Source organism: Acipenser ruthenus, chromosome 23 (genome assembly GCF_902713425.1).
Source record: "Acipenser ruthenus chromosome 23, fAciRut3.2 maternal haplotype, whole genome shotgun sequence".
In the NCBI taxonomy this organism is placed as follows: domain Eukaryota; kingdom Metazoa; phylum Chordata; class Actinopteri; order Acipenseriformes; family Acipenseridae; genus Acipenser; species Acipenser ruthenus.
Window position 1 is genome coordinate 2330276 of NC_081211.1, and position 25446 is coordinate 2355721.

The 25446-nt window shown below is 41.1% G+C and overlaps 1 protein-coding gene across 1 annotated transcript; it reads right to left on the reverse strand.

The window, feature by feature from the left end:
* LOC117413272 (low density lipoprotein receptor adapter protein 1-B-like) lies at nucleotides 1-25307 on the reverse strand. Its single transcript, XM_034022205.3, has 9 exons — nucleotides 24797-25307; nucleotides 11460-11602; nucleotides 10796-10908; nucleotides 10436-10550; nucleotides 8130-8202; nucleotides 6587-6682; nucleotides 4480-4613; nucleotides 4128-4162; nucleotides 1-575 (listed from the first exon to the last, which is right to left on the reverse strand). The coding sequence occupies exons 1-9, from the start codon at nucleotides 24879-24881 to the stop codon at nucleotides 431-433; spliced, it is 939 nt and encodes a 312-aa protein (XP_033878096.3). The 5' UTR covers nucleotides 24882-25307; the 3' UTR covers nucleotides 1-430.
* Nucleotides 25308-25446: the final 139 nt, after the last annotated feature.

Genomic DNA, 25446 nt, shown 5'->3' on the forward strand with positions numbered 1-25446 from the left:
AAAAAATTTAAAAAAAAGCGTAGACACTTTCTGAATCGATAAAATAACCAAAAAGGGTGACGTAAAATAGTCAAACATAAACTGTGATTTTGGTAGAGATACACATTTACAAACGTGAAATTAATGACAACCAAAAATGCATATACAAGACAACTCCTCCAAACCGATAAAAATGGTAGTTAGTTTATTATTGCTTTGGTATGCAAAGTCTGGAAGCAGACAACATAATGGATTGACAGCCTCCGAGTGTGCACCCTTATATCAATACGAGCTTGTTACAAAATAGACTTATTTTTGTTCTATTTTGTTTGGTTTTAGTTCTCCCAGATAAACACAGGGTGGCAGCATTGGGGTCTCCAAGGAAAACAGCTGTGTGGGGATATTCCACCATTGCAATACTGGTTGTGTCCACTGGGTGGCTCCACAGTCCTCAAAAGCTGAAGATGTCGTCTCTGTCTGCAGCATTGACGTCAGTTTTGTCCCAGTCCATGGGAGAGAGGCACTCGTCTGTCTGAAAGTCCTGAGTGGTCACCCCAATGTCCAGGACCTGGGGGTTATTACGAGACTCAGCGAGTCTGGAGAGCAAAAGAAAAAGAAAGACTTAATGCAGTTCTAAAGTATGTATTTACTGGTATTTGGATGGGAAACACTGGAACTGAAACACCAGTTGACTCATTCCTTATAACCAGCTCACCATTAAAATACTGCTGTCAGTTCTGTTAAATGTCTATTACAAAAACATTTTACTGTTCTTCTAGAGGTCATCATTAAGAGATCCCACTGCACTTTTTTGTGAACGTCTAAATAGGAACCGTGCTCGATAACAAGTGTATGGCATTCAGTCTCAGTGTCACCCAGTCCTTCAGTGAGACTGCCCAGCACAAATGGTGCAGCTTGGATATAATTACTTATTTTTACAACATATGTACAAGTCTCTTCCCCCAACCCCACACAAAAAAAAGTCCCAGGGCTCCACAGGTAAGTCTGTGCATTACGTGCTCCGCCACCTAGTCCTCCAAAGCATTTTTTTATGGACCACCAAAGTTTGATACACTTCATACATGTAAGCATGCAGTCTTAGTTCAAATCAAACAGCTGCACATCCCTTAAAGACTGTTTAAATTCAACAATAAGTCAATGCAACACCCTTGACAGCTAATGCCACTCATGCAAATACAACAGATTCTGCTGTAGATCTTCCTGAACTGAATAAACTTGTGCAGGTTTGGTGCATATTAAAGCTTAGTGAGGCTGTTTTTCTTCAAAACATTGATTTTCACCATCTCTGCAGTCACCTGGCACTCTGTGCTTCCAAACAGAACATGAATTATTGCTTGCTTCAGCTCAGTTCCCACGACAGCTGGGTTTGAAGATAAAAAGTGCCACTATCTTGACCTCAGTCTCAAGGGAGGTTGTGCAATTCTATAGTAAAGTGCATGGGCCTGTTAAACGCTATTAAAATAAACCACACACACACACACACACACACACACACACACACACAACACTTAAGATATGCGTGTGTGAAGTTTGTGGCTGTACATTTTAAAAGACCGCACAGTAGCATGCACTTGTACACAGCACACATTTACTCGTAAGTGATGTAGAACAGCACCTATCAGGATGTCACACAGATGCTGTGAATGTGAGAGCACAGATATTAATTTACAACCACTGAAAAACACAGAATTGTAAAAGCAAGAGTCAAGTGACTCCAGCCACGGCACATGGGCATTTCCTCCAAACCACCTCCTTGCCAATTCTTTCCTTGCAAATGACCCTTAAATACATGCCAAGCCTCAGTCCTGTGTGTAGGTCTGTGCGCTTCACAATGAGAAGGCGGGCGATGGATTTGAAAATGTGGATGGAGACACGGAGGTGTGGGAGAAGTGCAATGAAGATGTGCGAGCGAGGGCCACAGCACTGAAATGTCAAGGGGGAACGGCACTCCACACACTCCCACAGGATTACCTGAAGAGGATTCATAGCTATCCAGGCTGCAGCTAAGAAACGCAAAGGAGAGTTCAAGACAAAAAGAAAATCCAGCTTTTATTGAACACAGACTGCAAGAATAATTCACACACATTCCTGCTGTCTATACATATTCAGAGTTGTATTTAAAATTGCAGTTAATGAACCAATGTATTGTTTGACACAGATTCTATCACAGCCTCCATACCAGACTGACATAGTTTTCATTTTTTGTTTGTTTTTGCATCACTGGTTAGCAGCGATCTCTCTTAACTGACCAGTTTGAGAAATGTGTATACAGGCAGCCTGGCTCTGAGCCAGCAGGGTTTTAAAGGAAATGCATAGAGTTCCTAGTTGCTGTGGTTAAAAGGATTTCAGGTAACTGTGCCCTGAAGTCATTCACATCCTAAACAGACAATGTAGTGCTGAAAGCCGTTTTCAGATAAAGACGGTGGTCTTGTTTGGTCTGTCCGTGCCTCAAGCACTTCAATAATCTTGGAATATAAAAAGCCCATGCACAGAGCTTCTATAAAAGACAAGGGAAGGAACAAAGGACTGCATGCTGGTACTCAATGAGAGAAACCTCATTTCCACAAGACAAGCCACACTATTAACTGGCTCTAACCCCCGGCCATTCTGTACTTCTCTAACATGATCATGCAGAACACCTTCCATTAGCTTCAAAAGGAGAAGTAACCAGAAGTAACCTTTAGATCTGTTCTTAAAACAGAGCAGAACTCAAGCTGTATTTATGGAATTCAATACATTCTAAATATGTTACAATTCTAAACGTTTTCAATCCAAGTGTAAAATGACCGGCATATTTACAACATGTATTCCCAGCGCTTTATTTTGAGGACAGTCAAGTTAGACCGTAAATCAGAACAGTGAAATCTCACACCGACTAGGAAGCTAACCACATCGAAAATGGAGCTTTAATCATCACCGTGGGGACAAAAACACTAAAATGTATTGTTGTTAGGCTTCAGTTTCTTATTTTATATTGAAGCATCATAAAAGCATCTGAAGGGCTGTAATTGCGAAATTTAAAAATAGCAGGTAGATTCCAGTTAATGCTCCAAAAATTAACAAAAAGTAGCCTGTCCTCAAATGAGGCATTTAATAGGTTAAAATGCATGGTTCTTTCTCGCATTTAAAGGCAACTTGACATTCCTTACTGTTCCATCATTGGCCCCAAGCAACCCCCATAACCAACTTTTCCCATTGCATATTTCAGCGTCAAGATTAAAAAGTACTCGATTAGCATTTAATTAGTACCACAAGCTGGCTGTAACTACATTATTGATGCTCCTTTATTATCCTTTGATTACCAGCTAGCAGGAAGAAACAGTGTGTTTGAATTATAGATTGGTGTAATTAGTATGGGAGATCTATGAATAAACAGCATTAAAAACTAGCTGATAACACAATGGCATGTCGGCTTAATGTTTTTCAAGGAAAGCCAACAACTTGAAGAGTATCTATGGTCCTGTTCTGTGCAGAATTAAACCACCAGTTTCTCAATCAATCACTCAATCAATCATCTCCATTAAAAACTATCATGAATCCTCGTGACAAACCTGAACACAGGTTGCATCAAGTTCAAGTGCGCCAGTCTGTGTGCAGCCTGACCCGTCCTGCAGTCATACGCTATCTGGATGTTTAAACCTCATTTTCCGGTGTGCTTACAAGCAGAGAATTGTTTAAAACAAAACTGGTCAGCCCTATTCCTCAAGACAAACACTGTAGAAGAGGATAAGCAGAATACAATCAACGCAATACTGCATACTTTCTACCTCCTGCACTTCGGACACCAGGGACGAACAAGTCAAGTGTGAGTTTGTCATTTGCTGTGTACTGTACCTATCCCCTGAAAGGCAGAGATCTGACATCCAATCAGCACACAGCAGTCACTCCTATGCCCCTATGCTGTGCAGCACAGCGAAGTAGGAGCAGCAGAGAATAGTCAACTTGGAGCAAAAGCTTAGTGACTCTAGAGCTCTGTAAACTTCACTGTGAACAGCACGTGATAACAGGAGGTTGCACATCCACCGTTACAAATTCACTTGCATCAGTGCATTCTGGTTTTCCGCGGAGGGTTGAAAACCGCTGGATTTATAGCCTACCAACGTTAAATAAATAAAAAAGGCACATACCTTGAAAAAGCTTCATCCAAACCATCATCGATTTCCTGAAAGACATCGCACAACATCATTTTGAAGTGCATTAATGCTTTTTCAAACCACATTTTTAGTAGTATCTTTGAGATGTAGTGTTTAAAAGATATACATTTGCATTGCCTGCTGAACTACAACAAAAGCATCCAAGACACATATCAAAATAAAACTTGCAAAAAGCAGTCCCACGCGTTTACTAGACTTAATTCTTTACAACTGAAGATCTTCAAGGATCATTTTTTAAAAAGAGAATAAACTCTGAGACTGTGTTAATTGCGTTCTCAATCTGAAGTATTGGCTTTTCTTCAGCAGTGGAGTTCTTGGCACTCACCCACACAATGTTGTTATTGACGCTGGAGCTGTTGTTGTGCACAATGAAGGGGTCGTCGATGTGGCTGGCACCTACTGTGGCAAACGCAGCTATCGCTCCCTCTTCCAAATCCAACAGGTTTCCGGTCGCTACCTCTGCAAAGGGGGGGTAAATAAAAGCACAGGTCAGCAAGACTCTGGAACAAAAGCTTGCATGCTAGAGCAATTAAAGGGCAGCACAACCAATTTCAGGGATGCCAGTCATCACATGTTAGTGATACACAGAGGAGCGACCCCGATACTGACAGCGTACACAGAATACGCTGAAGGAGTTAATTATCTGGAACCAGACACTACCAGACTTCCCGAACAAGTCTTACTGTTCATCTGCATTTGTTTTTTCCCCCCACGTAGTGTTCATTTCAACAAGGCTTCCTATGGTATGAATATAGTTTCCAGTGCGGCATTAGCAGATCTCTAATTAGCTTTTTCTTGTGGCATTACGTACTGAGACGGTAGAGTTGTCTCGGGGAGCTGTAGTGCTGACCTCCAAAGGCAAAATACTGCCTTACAGTTACAGAAACTTTAAAGTCATGCTCCTATTTATGAATGTCACTGCTGAACAGGATCCCCATCTGTGTGGATGTGCCTGGAGCTGTTTTACTAACAGGCTACTGCCAGAAAGAAAACTGCAGGGGCTTCTGGGAGCAGTGTGCAATAAACTCAAGTGGAAAAGCAGAGTTCTGATGTTCTCTGTAGAGCAGACAGGGGCTTTAAAGAGTTTTTTTGACACCTGGAGACTATAGGTCTAACTAGTGGGAGGGCAGGTACTACTGACAAGCAGCGATGCTGTTCCAAGTCTGTTCGATCCATACAGTACTGTACATTAACATCTTTAAAAATGTACCAGTTGATGCTTTGGATTTTGAAGCTTGCTCCAACCAAGAATGGACACAGCAGTAAGATACGCAGGTGATTTGTGATAATTCTTTAAAGGTAAACTGAAGTAGGAGAACAGGAGTAGCAATTGTGTCTCCCATGCTGCTAAGCTTGAACCAGCCATGCTAGTACTCTCCAGTAGGAGGCAGTGTTTAGCAAGGTGAACCACATAGTCTTAACTTGGAACAGAGGCTAAGTTAGTTTCAAAGGAGCAGTGGTAAACTGCTTTGGGCGTCAGAATATAAAAACAAGTCCGCTTCGACAATAACTGCTACTGAAACAGATTTACAGATTCCCCGTTTCAAAGGTCTACAGAGACACAGACCTAGAGCGGAAATATTGCTTTCTAAAATTAGATACATAAACAGGAAATCATGGGGGGGGTTATTGGTTTTGACTCCCCTCCCTCTGTCCTCATTTCAAATCATACAAATGCATTGCTGTCTGGCTCGTGTCTGAGTCACGATCTCGGAGGGTGGGGGTTCGAACTGTGTTTTGCTCCTTGGAGAAAAGACCATACCCTTTGTTACTGGGCTGCAGTTCAAGAATTTAGATGTTTTTTTGGCTGCGGGGTGCCTTGAGAAATGGTGAAAAAAAACACTGCTGCCTACTCTCTCAGCCATGTCTGTAATGGATCACACTTTACCCCAAGTGGACAAACTGTGTGGGGTTCCAGGTACGGGAGGTGGGGGTATAGCCACAGACCCTGAAAAGAAGGCTCTACACTCCTAGCCTAGAATGGCTCAAACTTCTGTTCAATAGAAGTCTTATTCCCAAAGCAGGGTAATTATTAGGATACTGCTTATTACTTTAAAATTTCACTGCAAGAATATATCCAGCAGTGAAAAATATAAGTGGGAACTATTAAAATATATGTATAATGTGTGTCACAGTTTTTCACCAGTACCATTTTCTTAACCCCTTTCCTTTCGTTACTGTTTTAGCTTATTTCCAGCTCATTGCTCCACATCACTTCTCTGTATGTGTAGTGATGAGAATCCCTTTGCAATTGATTGGAGAGTTATAAAGGTACTGGCTGCATACGATCTTCGCAGTAGCCTCTCCAACATAAACACGGTTGTTTGTTGCTAGCTGGTTATTATCTCTAGGGAAGTGCACTGTGCCTGCAAGAGACATAACTCATTAACACTGCAATGTAGCACAGTAGAGAGACATTGCATCAGGTTTACCTCCTCCTTTGAGACTTGCAAGACTAGTAGAGCTTTCCGATTGGGAACTGCTGGTGACTTCACCGTCTGACCCAGACTTGACTCGCTTTTCTTTTTCTAAAGAGATAATAAAACAAACTGCATGGTTATTATTCCTAATGGTGTAAAAGACAAATCTCACCATTGGCTTTACAACCTTAACTATCTATACACACTGCATTCCAGGACAACAACTTCAAAGTGCTGCCTATTAAACAAATATCCATCACCCAGCCTAGACACACACACACACACACACACAAACAAAAGAAACCCAAGTAGATCTGACTCAGCCACTTGGGTCTAACCCAGTGTGTCCCAAGGCATCCTGGTCTGAATGCACATGTCTAGCACTGGTGACTACAAGAGTCATGCAATACCACTCCGGGCTGTAAAACGGGTGCTGTATAAAGATCAGAGCAGAGATCTACAATTATTGCACCGAGGTGGTCCAAAATAATTGTATATCATTCATTGTATATGAAACTCATTTTCCATAGCAAGTTTCAATGCAATTGGACAAGCAGTTTCCTAGATGTGTACAAACTGTTTAAAAAGTTTGACAGTAGTGGAGACAGTCATTCTGGAAGGTGTTTCTGATTTGAACAGTTCCTAATCCAGCCCCCCCCCCCCCCCCATGAACTCTCCTCCAGGTTTGCCTTTGATTTCTTTCTAAGTAGCAAGCGGTCTCATAACAAGGATCTAAAAATCTAATGAAGCAGCAGCAGTAACACAAAGTTATTACTGTTCCTTCCACACACTGCCGACTCTTTATATGATTGTGGATTTGATCAGCAATAAAAAAAAGGTTTAATGCCCCTTTCCGTCGTATGAATATTCACGTGGGAGCAGCATTGCAAAGACGACAATCATAAAATTGCCAAGTCCAATAAAAACACAAATACATCATACATACAATAAGCCGCTGCAGTGCTCTCGATGATGAAATGGAAGAACGATGGGGATGACAAGCCACTCACTTCAAAAAAGCCCCCCCCCCCACATTCATTTCCAAGAGAGAGAGAGAGAGAGAGAGAGAGAGAGAGAGAGAGAGAGAGAGAGAGAGAGAGAGAGAGAGAGGAGCTCACTGTTATAGCTCAAATATACACAACCCTAAAAGAGTTATTCTGGATATGCACGCTGCAGAGAGTCTGCTTGCTAATGTATACCACTGCTGTTTTGACTCCATTACTAAACCCTAGTATAGACTAAAGAAACTGGCATCAACTTAAATGCTTTACATAAAATCACAATTTACCCTGTGGATGTTTGGGAAAACTGTAGTAACATATATATATATAATACACATACATACACTACAAATATATTAAACTTCTTGTTTGAGAGAGATAGATTAATGTGGCCCCAAAATTGGACTTGCATGCTTATAACAAGGCAATACACAGAAAAGCGTACAGCCTGTGGGGTTCTCCCCACCTCCTGATGAAACAGGACAGTGCACATACATGTGCAGTATCCTACAAGATCTCCCAGAGCCTCACTGAACATCAGCAACTGAACCCACCTTCTTTAGCAGCTTGCCAGAACTCAAATGCCACTCTGAAGGACTGCGCGACGGTTAATGTAACTGCCTGTGCCTGGAACAGAGAGCAAAGCCATGGTCAGAGTGTGGTTAAATAAATCACCATGTTTGGTATTCAGCATTACACTGCATAGGAAGGTCAGTCTCAGGTCACAGCAGGTAACCTAAGACTGTCCAAGTCAGTCAGATTCATGGACATCTCAAACCTTCATCAAACTACTGAAGTTTTATAAGCAGTGGACTCAAAGAGAGGACTCCATGGGTCATTGTGGAAGATTTGTTGGAGTGAAATACTATTCACTACTGATCTGAGGGCATCACACATATGATTGAAGGTTTTGATGGTCAAAGTGCAGCAGAAGAGATCACAGCCCCTATGCAGGGCTTGAACTACAGCATCAACAGTTCTAGTCAGTGTTGGGGTCAATTCCAGTTTAAAATAAAATTCCCAGTTCCAATTCCCATTTCATCAATTCCAACACATCATTGAACAAAATTGCAATTAGCAGTATTCTGTTAAAATGAGCGTCACACAGTGGCAACAAATTACTTCAGTTGAAGCCACCGTCGGTCACTTAAACTGGCTTCAGATGAAAGCAGTTGAACAGTCACAACAATTACGTCTCGTATCAATTCCAATTGATTTTAAGAAAGGAATTGGAATTGAAAACCAGGAATTGACCTCAACCCTGGTTCTTGTTGAATAGCTCCCCACCGACTGCTCCCAGTCCTATTCATAAGGACAAATTCCATCAGAAAAGTAAGTGCTAGGGTCTGCGTACAGCACACTTAGAAACAGGAAAGCATGGGAGTGGTGACGAGCAACTTCTGGTTTTCAAAATGATGGTTACAGAAGGACACGTCCCAAGAGATTTTAACAAGGAGACACACCCACTGAGTTCATCTAATATGAGACCGTTCGAATTCATCACTACCTTCGACTTCATAAAATTAGCACATCTGTGCTCCACCTAGAGTGCCAGTTATCTGCTGGATCGCAAGCAGGCTGTGCCGATAGGTTATTAAATGTCTGTGTCTAGGAGCTCCAATAGCAGTCTTTCTGCAACCCCAAAAACACCAGAGGGAAACTTCAAAATCGAGTCAAGCATACAAACGTTTCAGCCAAATACTTGCTTCTTGTAAACCCACACGTGCTTCTGCTCTGACCATCTTTCACAAAGCCAGATAGCAAGCAACAGAGCGGAGGTATTACACAACAGGGATGCTTTTGTTCAGCTGTGAACTAACTATGCAATCATTTGGGATCACTGGTGCAACCAAACATGACCTCCAGTCCCACTCTCTCGCTCCTGGTAGAACACAAACGATGCATTATCCATATGCAACGTGGATGTATCTGTGGTTCCATTGTTCAGCGTCATGCTGTGGAATTCATTTAAATCTAATGTTCCTTGTAGTAGAAAACACATCTCATACCGAAAACCACAGCAATTAATTCTTAACTTGAAAAGCACTCAAAAAAAAATTAATGAAACCTAGTAAGCCACTAGTGGAGATATGTTTGACTTAGTTTCTCCTAGGTTTCACCTTAACTGTAAAAATGTATTGAGTATAAAAACATTATCTATAAAAGGATACACACAGTAGAAATCTGTTCCAGTCAGGGATCAGATGGTGGTTATACTTCTGATGGAAAACACACTGTACCATTCGGGTAGAAAAAACACATTTACAACAATTACCTTCGGTCAATACAGAATTGTCTTTGAACTGTAGTAGCACTAGTTCATTAATCTTTTGAGATGCAGGCAGTTTCATTGTTTTCCTGGTGTCTTGGTCAACCAGGCACAGACATGTAGAAACCCATACACTACTGAAACGACTGGGAGCCAGTGCCAATTCCCCAATGAACAATCACAGTCTTCCCTTCACGGTTTTTACATCAGCTTGATGTTGGGTTTTGAATGTCTAACCGTCTCTGTGGTGTGAATTAGTCACCCCAGCACTGCTCCCATTACAAAAGGACACTGGCAATCCTCGACATAACTGGTGCTAGGACTGCATTACTGTCGGTGATGATCACAGACAAAGGCTTGACAGCAAGGCAGGTATGGAGGGTGTATTGTAATGGACCACAACATTGGATATTTATAGGAATTCTTTAAATACAGGACTATATATACACAGTTTAATATACACATCTGAATTGGTTGGGCAGTGTAGTATGCTTCATTCAAACCTGGTTTCAATCACAGCACATCGTTATGCACTTTGTAGTTTTGTAGTGGAAGTCCAGGCTGGGGTCTCGCAGGTAGGCAGGTACTCACCACTTTCCTTTTTGTACAGAGGAAGGCATGACACTCGAGGGTTTCATTCTGCTGGCTCTGTGCAATGTACGCAAACACTTTATCATGCATCTTGTCAGCCGTACAGTAGGATATCCTGGCCAGGGTAAAAACACAGAAATTAGATGTCTGTTGGGGATGGGAAAGGGGGTTTAGAAGAACTCTTAATTATTACCCTGCAGTGGCCTTTGGGGGAAAAAAGAGGGGGAGAGCCTCCATGCACTGCATTCACAGTGTGTGAAAAAAACCACACAGGATTTTGGCAAGACTTGCTTTATGAATAATGCCAACCCATCCCTGTCCTAGACAGCAGTTCATTATTACACCTAGACACACACACACCTGTATATCGATATGTTTTCCATTAGCTGATTGGAGGCACTGTCATATAGAATAATTCCTCTCGGAGATACTTTTAACGTGACCTTCTGGAGTTTCTTTCCACTAGCTTTTGCCTGCAAGAAGAGAGAGAGGCAATGAAGCAAAACAACATGATTTTGAGCCATTTCTCCCAAACTGCTATGCAACAAGTCAGGTTTCCAACCTTGGAATAAACCAAGTCCACCAACCACCCAGCCTCTGCAAGTGCAGACCTGCCTCATGGAAGCATGTACATAGTGTATATGTTGCCTTTTAATACAACTTGGCAGCTGCACCACGTGCTTGGTTTTAAACAGCTCATGCAACAGCAATTCCAAGGACATTATTACGCATATTGAAACTTGTCTGGCTTACACGTCTCAGACACCTAACCATACTCTCCCAAGTGAAGGGCTTCAGCAGCCTGACACACACTTGTAGGAGTTCACATTTGTGCTTGGATGCATGCTGGAGCAAGCATGCAGTTCCCAGCATTGTCAAATCATCTACCTAGGCTAGTGACGCACTGTAGGAGTGCAGCCATACAAGCTGATGCGAAACCCTAATCAGATCACATGCACACTGCTGTTTGTTTCCTAGTACTGTGCAACTGGCACCGTTGCCCTTGGCAAAGCAGCTGACTCACAGTGGCTACAATCCTCTTGACGGCAGCAGCAGACAGCTCCTCTCCTTTGGGCTGCTCCACCAGCGTCATGCCCAGGTACTTGAGATTGAACACCATGCCCTCCAGCAGGGTCTCGCGGGTGTCCGACCAGTTCTCTGGCAGCTCTGCAGGAAGAGAAAGACTTTTAATTAAAGATATTTTTATATATAAAAGCGGTTGGGTTTATTTTTTTTATTTAAATAATGCATACCTTAAGCGGACCTGTAAGTCATGACCCCAATGTATTAGTATCAACCACACTGGACTGCGCCAACAGTATAGCTCTCGCACTCAAACTGTGCCCCTGTTGTACAGCAATTTGAGGCAGTCTGGGTTCTCTTATTTCCACTATTTCCATGTCTGGTGACTAGCTCAGGAATCAATAAACATCCTACACAAGTTTTTTATTAAAATAAAACAGACAAAACTTCTATTGTGCAGATTACTGTATACTGACCATTCCAGCTTACTGTTTGTTGGATGTCTCATAAGACCAAGGATATGAGTTTCTATACAATAGAAGGATCACTTCCATCCCTGTTGGAAAGTGTGTGCATTTTGTCTTTCTGTAAGAATTTTACAGTAACCACTAAGAGGCTGTTTCTAGGATATTAGGTAGATTATTGTTAAAATAAGGACTAATATATATGGTTCAATTAACATTTATTTGCACTCACTTACAGCACCGACTGTAGGAAGGTTAAATGGCTTAAGAATTAGGGTCAGGATATGGTTTATTTACCTGGATTGGGATTTATAAAAACAACCCCAATGCTAAATAAAAACCAAGAGAGAGAAAGGCAGCAAATAACCCTCATCCTGTTGCGTAACCAAGTCAAGCTGAGCTCCGATTTGCAGTGTTAATTAAGGGAAAAAGCAGTGGATCTGAGCCGAAGCACTCCTCCAACTACCTCAGGAGGCACAGCAGCAGGAGAAAGGGAGGTCCAGGCTGGGAACAAAGCCAGGTACTGCACAGCTGCCAGTCCCAGCCAGACAGCAGCACGACCTCACGCAACTCCAGCTATGAGGCAATACGACAAGTAGTGCACCAGCTGAAATGGAGTCAAAAGATTCCTTTCAAACTCAAAACACACAGATCTGTATCCGGCACTGCTTGGTACTGGGCAGGCCGCTGCATTAAAAAGATTGAAGTCTGGTGTTATACCTCTACCAGCATTTTGTTAAGCTACTTTTGGAGATCCAGGTCAGATATGATGTAACATGAGAAATGACAAAAGAGGAATGTTTCTTTTTTCCTGAAGTCAATCTGCGCATAAAATCAGATTAGGGTTGGGGCTACTGTCTGCACTGTTGTTATTGTATTTTTAATTGGCTGCTCTCCTTGCTGTAAACAATAGCCCTTTATTGTTACATACCACTCTAGCAGCCCACATGGCTGAAACATCCCCAGCTGTGTCAGGCTTCAGAAACAATGCTTCAACAGTAGTGAGGAGTTTGGGCCGACAGCATTGCAAAGTCCCACTTGCTCTGGGGCATAAGCTGACTTTTGAGAGGCAGTCACTGAACAGTTTGCGTACTGGGTGAAAGTTGCTTTGTTTCCAGATGAATGCTTGATTTAAACGGCTTGCGCAAAAAGTTATTAATAGTTGTAATACAAGAATTGTTAAACCACTGAGCACAATTAAACAAATTACTATGACCCCCAAGACTACGCCTTGGATTTCTTTCTTTTTTTACTTCTAAAACAACATTCTAAAATCTTGCCGTTACGTTCTTAATTCAGCTTTATTAAGTAAAAACAATTAACAGAGTAGAACAGTGAACTGTATCTGAAGCTTACCTGCCAGGCAAATGGAGAGACATTTCAAAGCTTCCCCTTATGGATCATGTGTCTACAAAGCAACCACTGTAAATAACAGATCTTAAAAAAGCAAACAAAAGACAGGCATCACATATTAATAGGCTGTGTCTGACAGTAGACCATGCATTTCAATCTCAGACACAAAGTACAGAGCAACATGTGGAAAGGAGTGCAGAGCCAAGAACATACCTGGGAAAGTAGCCAGACTCCCATTCTAAGAGCACTTTGAAACCCTTTCCTTCCAGAATGGATTCCTCCCATTCTAAGAGCACTTTGAAACCCTTCTCTAACAGAATGGAGCCCTCCCATTCTAAGAGCACTTTGAAACCCTTTCCTTCCAGAATGGAGTCTTGTTTTCAGCACTCAGTCAATCATGTTTAATTTAAAAAGGCTGATATACTGTACACTGGAAATGTACATTGCATCAACTTTAAGACACAGACTCAACTAGTCCAGGAATCTTTTAGCAACCTCAAAAAAGAAACCCACCTGTTTTGTCTACCTTCCAAGAATGAGGAATAAGGAAGCTGCAGATTGTTACATCAGCCTCCGTCAATAATTTGAATAATCCTAAAAAGCATTCCCACTCCCCGCTCCCCTATTGGTGGGATCTTGACAGACCAGCTCAAAAGGGTCCCTGCTTAGCAGTTGAGCACTCTTCTTAACAGGTTCTCAGCAGTAATGTTCTTTATCGGGTCACCTTTTTTCGAATTCTGTCAGGCTTACAGAAACAATTATAAAAAGGCACAAACTGTATGTTTTGGTGGCACAATCCTTCTGATAAAGTTAAGGCCTGCACTATCCTATTCCAAGCCCCTCTGACTGTAAACAAGTGGTTTAACATCATGAAGCATTAACTAATCAGTGATTGAGCGACTGCTGCATTAACTGTGCTTATGGAAACATTCCTCTTGTGCAGATAAACTGTTCTAACCTTGCCATGGGGACTCCCACAGGAACCAAAGACCAAAAGCAACCGAGCTGCTGCTTTATTAAGAAAAGAGCTTCACTGTCCTGTAGGAAGCAGGCCTTACATTCACCTCAACCCCCAGAACAGTTTGTTACATTAAAAGACACACATACAGCCTCTGTTGTCTTAGTATAGTAACACAGCAAAGCCAAACTTTGGCACAGATGAATCTAAAGTTTTATACCAGGCAGTTGTTGCTGAACGCAAAATTAAAACAAATCCATAAACAAGCATGCCAGCAGTCAGTGACGTCACTTTGGCTCGTCTGGTGAATTGCATGCACAAAGCTCATTAAGGTCTCATTAAGGTCTTCCTGTTACATTTACTAATACATTAAACTTCCTTTGTGGAGAAAAAAACAATAAAGATTAATGGCAGACAAAATAAACCTTCAGTTTTCCAAACAACGTGAACATTTGAGGAGGCCCCCTGTTCATTTTCTAGCAGTAGAAGGGAGAGTCCACCAACGGGACATTATCAAGGGGAGAGGGGATAGCTGATCACAGAATCTAATGACAGTCCACAGAAAGTAAAGCCAGTTCAACAGGAGCTGGCTAGCCTATGACTTTCATGCTACATCATGCGTTTTTATTGATCACGTGCTACTAGAAAGGAGTTTTAAACTTATGAAAAACACCACTGGCTGCCTGCCGTATCTTTGCGTTAATTAAACTCAAAGTTATAAGAGGATCTTAACCTGCTCTCACGCTGACCCGACCCGATTGAAGCCCTTCAGCCAGAGAGTCAACATTGACCTTCAGCAGAGGAAGTACCCCTTCGGTCACTGTGTGCAACTTCTCACTCCCACAGAGAGGTCACACAAACCACTTTAAAATTGTGACCAGGATGTGAAACGTTAAGCTCAAGTGTGGCGATCCTTGTAAAAACTACACATCCCCAAATCACTTTGCTGATAGTGTGCAAGGGAGACCTAGGCCCTTGGAAAAAACTGTAAATGCAATGGTTTAACAGATTCGTGACCACCACTGTAACCTAATATACTGTAATGCATTGGATAATACTGCTGCCTTTATAAACCTGTCAAACCTACTTTCTGTAACTTGTGTCCAGTATACTGGTGAATCAGAATTTATATAAATCTTTAAAATACATATGCTTGCATTGCCTCCATCTTCACACACACCAATATATATATATATATATATATATATATATATATATATATATATATATATATATATATATATATATAATTCCATTAATTATTCATTTTAGCAGCATTAGCCCAAGTACTGCCAATGAATGAGCACATGAATTAAATATTGTGATGTTACTGCAGGCTTCTCCAAAGTGTGCACAAGTCAGCTTCCCGTTTTATTACAGCTGATCAAGCATTTACTGTACTGAACAGTGTGATGAGTAAGAACACACCTCTGTACTTCTATCAGGAACATGTGGTACAGTACAAGTTAGAACAGAGGTTAATTCAGGATACTTACTTAAACAAGGGGTCATTCCAGCTGACAAGGACTGAGAAGGAGTTTCTTTACTTTGTAGTTGATAAATGATGCTGTAAACCACATGTGATTGAGAGGAGTGTATCGGAGAAGGTTATGTGTGCTGGCAAAAGGACTGGAAGTCTCTCAAAGTGGTGACCTTTTACACAATATGTGAGGATTGACCTAGATGAATAACTTTCAAATAATTTTAAAGCTAGTTTCAAAAGGGTTCCTGACAAAATAATAATTTGACTTGAGGAATCAAGTATCCCTCCACCACTTTGGTCCACGAGCTGGAATCACCCAAAAGTTCAAATAGATAGGGGTACATTTATCATTAAAAGAACCATTTGATGGACAGCAAGCAGGGCTTTTGATAAATGCATCACATGCCTATTACAATACAATGCAAAGGAAGCATCACTATTCAAACCAATACACAAAGACGTCCTTACAAAAACATGAAATTCCTGATCTTAAAATCAACTACTATGAATTTAAAAAAACCTCTGCATAGTAAAACAGAATGGAACAAGTAATTACAAAAGCATGTATATAAAAAGAAGCAGCAGGAAGGATGTATGCATTCGAAGTATTCATATCCTCCTTCTTTGCATCACAAGGCCATGCACTGGGCAGATTTTATTATACTGAGCATCCAGGAACTGACGATGTGTAGGCAGCGGGCTTGTGGTTAAGAGTCTCTCACGAGACAGTGTTTATAAATCCAAGCTCAGTTACCGACACATTCACTGCATACACGTGTATAAATCACAAGGACGTAGGACCCTGGTATCTCTGAATAGATAATAGTCTCCTCTTTAAAAATATGCTAAATATGTTTTAATGAGCAAGACATCTCACAAGTAGAATCCTGAAGCGTTCTCCTATCTCAGTCCCGAAGGTGTGCTGTACAGTACATCTAAGTTACATTAGTATGTCGGGACTTTAACATCATGAAAAGCAAACAATCATGTTGTCAATGCATGTCATTTGAAAGCGTGGAGAGAAGTCTTGCCCTATCTCGTACCAGAAAATTTTAAATAGAATTCTTTCTGCATGAAGATGTACAGGCCTTTGCAGACATCACCTGAATGATCAAGATAGAGGAACTGGAGCTTTTCATCCCCATCCTCAACTGTTCCACCAGCATCATGGTGGTTTCAAACACAAGACATTGTAACAAAATGTAAGGAGATTCAAAACGGCATGTTGCAGCGCGACAATCCTAAATTACACCCCGAAGGCACAAGAGTTCACAGCTTAGCCAATGGGAACTTGGTTAAGTTGGAACACATGTACGTTTATGATATGCATGGGTGCGGCCAAGCTTGGAATGGGGGGGGGGGGGGGGGCTATTGTCAGTTATCAGATGCTTTAATTAAATTCCTCTGCTGTGCAGTAACATCAACATCCCGCATTACTGATGCCTTGTGCCGCTTCACCCAGCTTTCTAGGTGGCGACAAGGACGAAAGAGTTCAAATTACACTCTCTCGCTGCCCGACTAGGAATGCTGCTGTGTTCATTATTCAAAGACCATCAAAGAGGAACAAGAATTCTTTGGTCTGGCAGGTAGCCAGCGTGTGCTCTAGCACCGAGCACAGCACCGGTACTTCTTTAACCCAGCTGAACACCTGCCTCCCGCTGTGGCCTTGTTCCAGACACATGGGCCCTTTAAAATCAAGCACAAAACAAAATCCTCGCATACCACAGGTTTAAAAACCCAACTAACAAAATCTCAGCGAGTTAGCACATGTCGTCTCTCCGGCTGCAGAGCTGGAACACAGGGTGGCTGTGTCTGTTTCTCAGAGGAAGACACGGCTGCAGCGATCGCATAGCTGAGCAGCCCCTCTTATTAAAGCCCCATTACTCTTCAACGCTTCACCCAGCCCGGATCGATGATCATGAATAGGATTCGGGGTGGAGGACTGAGGTGTATTTTATTTTTTGCGATTTTCTGTATTAATTGCATTCCCAATCCTATTTTTAATCCAATACTATTAATTGTCTGGTTCTGTTATCCTGCTGTACTGATGGAGCAGAAAGTCGTTTCCTACGAAACATCACCTGACATTTCAGAAGACATTTCATTTTCAAAACTGCCAATTAAACTTCTGGTAAATAAAATTGATCCCGTCATGTTAAAGGAACATCTTGAACGCGAATCAGCAGAAGTTAATCAATATTCTTTTCTGAAGCAGTACTACATCATGTGTATGAAGTGCTCATTGTCTGCAGAGCGGCTTGAAGTCTCTTAAAGATACAGGACGACTATGCGGTAGAGCACACCTGATTTACGGAAAGCAGCTGCTGAAATATGAAGAGGGTGTGTTACTGGTTCCAGAAATGTGCATTTACAAACCTGAACGGATTGTTTTTAAACATATTCGAGTAAAGAATGCTACTGAGAAACAGTCACACCGGCTGTGGTAAGAGATTATTATTATTATTATTATTATTTATTTCTTAGCAGACGCCCTTATCCAGGGCGACTTACAATTGTTACAAGATATCACATTATACATTATTTCACATTATACAGATATCACATTATTTTACATACAATTACCCATTTATACAGTTGGGTTTTTACTGGAGCAATCTAGGTAAAGTACCTTGCTCAAGGGTAAAACAGCAGTGTCCCCCACTGGGGAATGAACCCACAACCCTCCGGTCCAGAGTCTGGAGCCCTAACCACTACTCCACACTGCTACAGATTACATTGAGATTGACTGGTTTTATTCTTTCACTTTGGGATTGACGAGTGCCTGTCTTTCATAATGCAGTTATAACTGACAGGGTACAGCTATCTTTACAGTACGTATCACTGCAGAACATTTAAAGCAAACTATATAATTGTTAAATGTGTTGTCCTTCTGTGCATCACATTTGAAATAAACTCCTGCATCCTTTATATCATTGCAAAACTTGCAGTGCCAGAGTTTAAGCAAGTCTGAAAGCACTGCAAGCATTACACACTAGACAAAAACTGCTGAAGATGGCAAAAATAGGATAAAGAGCGATCAATCTTTGAGTATTCGTGATCTGAAAGCAGAGTGGGACTGCCCCCTCCTCCCTTTTATCTTTCTCTATAAAATCAAAAGGCAGTAAGAAAACTTTTCACAGGACTTAACATCCAAACACAATGCAACAGTAACAGATGGTGGTATACTTTGGCGTTGTATAGATAGATGGCTGTACAATTGCTATTAGGTTTCAAATATCATCCACCCCTGACTGTCACAGAATATCCTATTATACGAATCAGATTTCCTGTGTACACGATATCCGGGCTTTGATCTAGATTAGAAATGTGATTTAAACAATCTGCTGAAAACCAACCCTTCAGTGCAAAAATCACAATGCATTTTATATCAAATCACTTCTCTACCAATACGCTAAGCATACCACTGAATTGTCGAGCACTTAAATTGCTATTCTACACACACAGTATGGAGGAAGGTGGAAAAAAAGCAACCTGTACAAGCTTGTCTAAAGGAAAAAACAACTTACAGAGATTACCAGAAACTGGGTGGGGTTCACACCTCATTCTGAAGCAGAAATACAGTGCCGACACATTTATACTGTTGTTGCACATCCCAAGCAAATGAGAATATTACTTTAGCTAGCTACACCTTTGGGTAGCATTGCTAAAGACATTTTAAAGTGTGAAAAAGTGATGAGAAATTCCACGTTTAGCAGGCGCCCCACTAAAGACTGAAGATATAATGACAGGCTACAGTAATCTTAACAGCTGTTTATATTGTTGATCAAATTAAGGACAGTACACACCAAGTTAAACGTGAATTTCAGACAGCCATTTCTAACCTTGGAGCTTGGCAAGGCATACTCAGAAAATGAACTCCAAAACTGTGTTCCAGTCACTAGCAGCTCCTTGATACATGCAGCAAACTGCCACAGGCCAGATCTGAACAGTAGCAACCTGTGCAAGCAACAGGGTGTGGGGGGGGGAGGGGGGAGGGGGGAGGGGGGGTGCATGCTGAGACACAGTAACCCTGTGCACAGCAACCCTCCTCTCAAGAACATCTCGGATGGTTTGTTAAAATCATTTTACAACCACAAGTTAAATGTAGCCTTAATGTTTGTTACTTCAGTTAATTACACACATGATACGTTTAAAGTGTGCAGGAAAACTGCCCAAAATTAACAAATGTCAAGCTTAATGCAACTGTACATAATGCAGACACAGGCTTAATGTACAGTATGAAGTACTGGAGGTCTCCTAATGCAATGAACAGGCTGTATTGCCACCCAGGGTACTACATTTTAGACTGACAGCATTGATCACAGAACTGGCATTAATGCAACACTGTTCTCTTTGTGGGATGGTTTGAAAGACCGGAAATCTGCTGCATACCCAGTTAATCCAAGCTCGGGCCACATTTTGATTGATCTAAACCAGTTTATATGAACACATCTCGTACAGCTAGCAGTCCACTGTCCCAATAACATAACCTCCACACAAACAACCACTCGCTACTCTACAGCTTAGCAGGATTAGCAGGATGTCTCACAAACACACAGGCATGCATTGTTCACCTCGGTGAAAGGTACGAAGCCAAATTGTACTCTAGTTTCTGGACTCCATTACACAACTTAGTCCCTCATCACCAAGGCAACTTTTCTGTAATTTTGTTACCCGAGTACTGTATAGAAATTCACATTTTTCACACCCTCAGGGAGAAATCTAGGCATTCTGGAGCCATAAATCATTCTGCAATTCAATATTTCTAAAACAAATTTCAGGTTAATAAAATCCATTTTCAAGTAAGCAAGTTTTTTTTCTGCCTTACTTCAATTATAGTGGAGTAGCATGAGCGATGAGCATTGAAGAAGTTGGGGTATACTGCTACAGAAAGCATACAGTGCCTGAATGTAGCAGCGAAACATCTGAAACAAATGTGACATTTAGTACAAGTGTGTCTTCACAGTGGCACCAAGACATGTCGCTGCCCATCACTTTTCACGAAGCAATTTTCTATTTGAATTCTGAACGCCATACAGTCGAGTGCTGTGGTGTAAATATGAAGAGTCCCTTTGGAGAGCTCACAGAATCAAGCTATCAAGGAGCGTTTAATGAAATTTACTCCAAGGACAGAAAGCGATGCAATTATAAGATCAATATCGGTAAACAATCTTAAGGGAAATAAATATTAAACCTCTTAAAAGAAGTTACTTCTGAATGGCTTTACTCACAGCTGGCACCGTTGGTGCACAAAAACCATTGGAGGATGGCAAATCAGTGTAATTGCTACACTTTCTTTTGACTTGTCTGGGATTCTTACCAATAATGAATTAAAGCTGTTAATTGCACTAATGATTTTACTTTTCAAAGCCCAATCTAAATAGTTTTTCTCTGAAGAGAAAAGTCCTATTCTGAAGACAATACATTCTCCTTAGAAAGAAAAAAAAAAGTACTAAAAAAAATGTGCTTCTTTAGCTCCTCTGGAGGAGGAAGTGTCATAGCATGCGTGTCAAATATACACTGATTTCCCGAAGCCTACCAGTGTCTGCTGCACCCTCACCCTTGAAGCTTGCCTGCCACAATCAACTAATACAGCTGGGACAACACAGAGGAACAGCAAGGTTAAGTGATGTTAAGAGGCGATACAATAAGTCACTGGCTAATCTGTCAGTCTTCTAGCCTTCAGACTCCCACGGACACATGCAGTCTGTGGCTGGATAGTACATTATAAATCATGCATCAGATTCCAAACAATCAACGTTAAGGATTGTGACAATTTGACAGCAGAACTGAGCACTGTTCAGTCGCCCACGTAGACCTTTTCCAAACATTCATTTTCACAGAATATCTGGAACAACAGTCTTTAGGTGTCCTCAAAGAAGTGTGAAAGGTGCAAGATCCAGAGGGATCCTCTACTCTCACAACAGAGAAGCGAAGGGGATTAGTTACTGTACTGTTCCATTTCAGGATCAGAGCTGAGCAGCACTGGTCACACAATCCACTGCAGCAAAACTAATCAGAGCTGGGTGAAGAAACTGACTTGCTGTAGAGAAGAGTCTTACCTGATCAATCTTTTGAACTATGTGGCCTTGTTCCATTCTAGACATTATGAAATTTAATGACATCTCTCATCATTGCCCTGCCCTTAAATGACCCTCCCTGTGTGTGTCTGTGGGTGTCGAATGCACAGGTATCTTGTAGACCTTGTAGTTCACAAAATCACCTCAAGCGTAAAAGTGAACGGGAGTCCTTCCTTGATGCAGAAAAGTCATTACATTAGTTATATTGTGTTTCAGATTATGGTCAACAAAAAAAACTAGATAGCAAGCAGGACTGAGTATACTGTAGCTACTGGAAAATAAACTTTCCATCTTTATCACATTGCTCTATATACTAGGGGTAGAGACAGAAAGCACACAGATCTGTGTGTTAAAAAAGGGGGTGTCCAATCAGTCCTGGGAGGGTCATTCCACTCCAGGTCTAATTGGCAAAATTGTAGTTTAATTATTCATCAGGATCTGGATGAAGGTTTAAAATCTGCTCAATTAAATTTAGAACAGGGTTGGAACAAAGGCCAGGAGTGAAAAGGACCACTTTGGACACCCCTGTGTTAGAATGACCCAAATAAACATTACCATGGAACATTTAATAGTGTTGCAATTTCAATCTATGTTGCTTGAACAGTGCTCCACATTTACAGAATGTTCTAAAAACAAACCCAATGACTAATGTTGAAGTTCTGTTTAAATGTTAAGGGAACAGCTAATTAAATACTAAAGTAAATGGAAACACATACATGAATAAAGCAACACTTTTAATAGAGTGCGGGCAACGTCCTAGCAGACAGCTCAAACATGAATAAAGCGGGAGGCAAATTTAACGAATGATTCATTGGCTTTTAAATCAGTAGGCTTCCTATAGCTTAAAATTTCATGTATTACACACGGACCCTGCTCAGTACAGAAATTCACTGCCTCAACAGGATTAATCCACTGATTCCTCACAAGTCTCAGATGTCAAAATCTGTCTGAAACCTCAAGCCAATTTTGATGAGTAAACAGCCTCAGGATGGGTCTGTGCTGCTTACCGAGTGAAGCCACTGACCGCTAAGCAGATAAATATTATGCAACACTCACTTTGCTGAAACATGCAGAGGGGATAATCAATACAGGACTGCTGTACTTTATAAAGAAAACAAACCAAAATGTTGTGCACACACACACGGGTATATATTATTCCAGGAATTATTTACTCTTAATTCATCATGGTAGTCCTAAGAGTTTACTTTACACAGACTGTAGACAGATGCCAAAAATGAACTGGCCAACATTGTGGTGTTGTTTTTTTTTTCTATTTGGGATGCTAACAGTTTAGAGTTCAATTTGTTCAACCCCAAAGTGTTAATGAATCAGAATTGTGTTTTTTTTTTCTTCATTTCCACAATTATTTTTAGCACTACTGGTAACACTTGTTAGAAAGGTTCTGGTAACCATGGTTAAAGGAATTACTGATCCCATGAACATTCAGGATCTAGATGAGTGACTATACCCATTGTTTCACTCGGAAAAGACAACAAAGTAGGCATCACCCTCTCAGTTAATACAGTCGAGGCTTCTGTATTGTGTGCCAGCGCTGTGGGGCGGCTCGTGCCAGGGAGATTAAAACTTGGACTGGGCACCCATACAATCAATCAAGAATTAAAATAACCAGCCAAAAAAAAACCTTGTTCAGAGAGACATCCTGTCTTAATTAGACAGGACAGCACAGCATACAGGAAACCAAGTCTAGCAGCTACTGTCAAAGTGAAGCCCACCTCAATCTAGCCTGGTCAGACTGAGGCATTACCTGGGGAGTAATCTCGCTTGATGGGAAGGTTCAGCGTCATCAGAATGGAGTGCAGTGCGTTTAGACAGGTATTTTCAGTGCTGCATGTGGTCAGCGTGTGTTTATTTCACAACAGCTAAAAGAAATTCGAAATGTAACCATTTGCTAGTAAATACTATCACCAGCCCCCATCCACCCACCGTTCCCAGTGCAAATAAATGGCACTTTAAGTGCCACAAATGGCTTACAATGTGTGCACGCTCCAGTGCTTCACTTTAATCCACATCATGCTGCAGCTTTGTTCCCCTTGCACTGCATTATTTCAGGTTCCTTTAATTACTGCCTTACAAAACTAAAAATCTGCAATAGTCTAAAACGCTATAAATACGATAGATAGATAGATAGATAGATAGATGACTTTTTTGCATACAAAACAGTTTAACTAGCAGTCTTACTCGATAATTCTACTACATACATTTTAAAAGCTTTATTGTAGCCAACATATTCTCAGTCCGTCCACTCGCCCTTTTGAAGGGTTCATTTGTCCCATTTATAGAAGTGTTCTGGAAACCAACATGCTGGCACGAAATCGCATATTTCTCAAACCACATGGACTGGGTCAGAAACCTGTCCATCATTAATTGAGGGACAGCGGGACAGGTGAGAGTATCCCCACCACTGCTCAGGGGAGACGCCTCGTCAAATTATGAAATAAATATATATATATTAAGTATTTAATATATATTAAGAAAAAAATATTTAAATCAAAGTTTCCACATACAGCATGAAATTCGTAGTAGATAAATACAATGAACAATGAAACTATGTCCGTCTTTTAAAAGTCTGCTTCCAAGCACATTGAGTTTAGACCTGCTACTATATAAAAACAACCTAATAACTTACCGTGCAAATATAAACAGAACAAAGCTATATATATATATATATATATATATATATATATATATATATATATATATATATATATAATGATGCAATCGTAATTGCAGTATTTGTATAAACCATTTCAATTTGCGTAGTTAATTAGAGGTTTAACTTTTTAAAGTTGCGTTTAAAACGGACACAATGTAACGTGGCTGTTGTTGTTGCAACATAAGATTCGTTAAATATATACAGTATACCATTTTAAATTGCAACAACGTAGCAATGCCTCTTTTTGTATCTAGTTCACAGTACTGCCCTGACTTTACACACCACGTTACCTCTGTTAGCAAAAATGCAAGGTTCTTAAAACTTACTTTTGTGTTTTCCCCCGCCCCATGACTGTTTCGCGAGGCTCGGACTCCGTATGATAGCCCTGCCCGCGGACTTCAAAGCGTCCATGCTTTTAAATCCACAACCAGAGAAAAGAGCCGAAAAAAAACCCCGGTATTATTAATCCAGTGCAGTTCGGGGCACCCGTCTCACTTTAAAACTCACTCACCCAAACTTTTTTTTTTTTTTTTTTTTTTTTTTTTTTTGGTGAGCTCAGAGTCGATGGATTATCACGTCTCGCCCATAATGGGAGGCGTAATGTATGTAAATCAACCGGATAATGTGCATGACGTGAAACCTTTTAAAGCTGTACCGACATTCTGCAGGGTGGGAGACGACCCACCGGTAGCTGGTATAGCCAATTCCCACTGGGTTTCTCCTCATGTGTTTCCTCTTTGTGCTTGCAGCATAACAAGCTTGTATTCCTGTAAATTATTAATGTGAAAATGACTGCGGTGCAACGGAAAATTATTTTTAGAGAAGGCGTGCTTTCACTTTGTACTATGTTGAAGGACTCACTAGCAATCTATGTGGTGGCTTTTTGTCCCAGCTGAATGGTATTCGAAACATTTACCCTAAGAGGCTGTTCTTAAAGCTGCAGTGATCTCATTTCTTGTTACGCGAATTCTCGATG

Excerpts from the sequence above, each read along its gene's own strand:
- LOC117413272 (XM_034022205.3), bottom strand. The coding sequence starts at position 24,881 with ATGGACGCTTTGAAGTCCGCGGGCAGGGCTATCATACGGAGTCCGAGC. Across the intron at positions 10,909-11,459 it reads TCAAGAGGATTGTAGCCACT|GCAAAAGCTAGTGGAAAGAA; the intron begins GTGAGTCAGCTG and ends CTCTTCTTGCAG. Across the intron at positions 10,551-10,795 it reads GAAAACATATCGATATACAG|GATATCCTACTGTACGGCTG; the intron begins GTGTGTGTGTGT and ends TACCCTGGCCAG.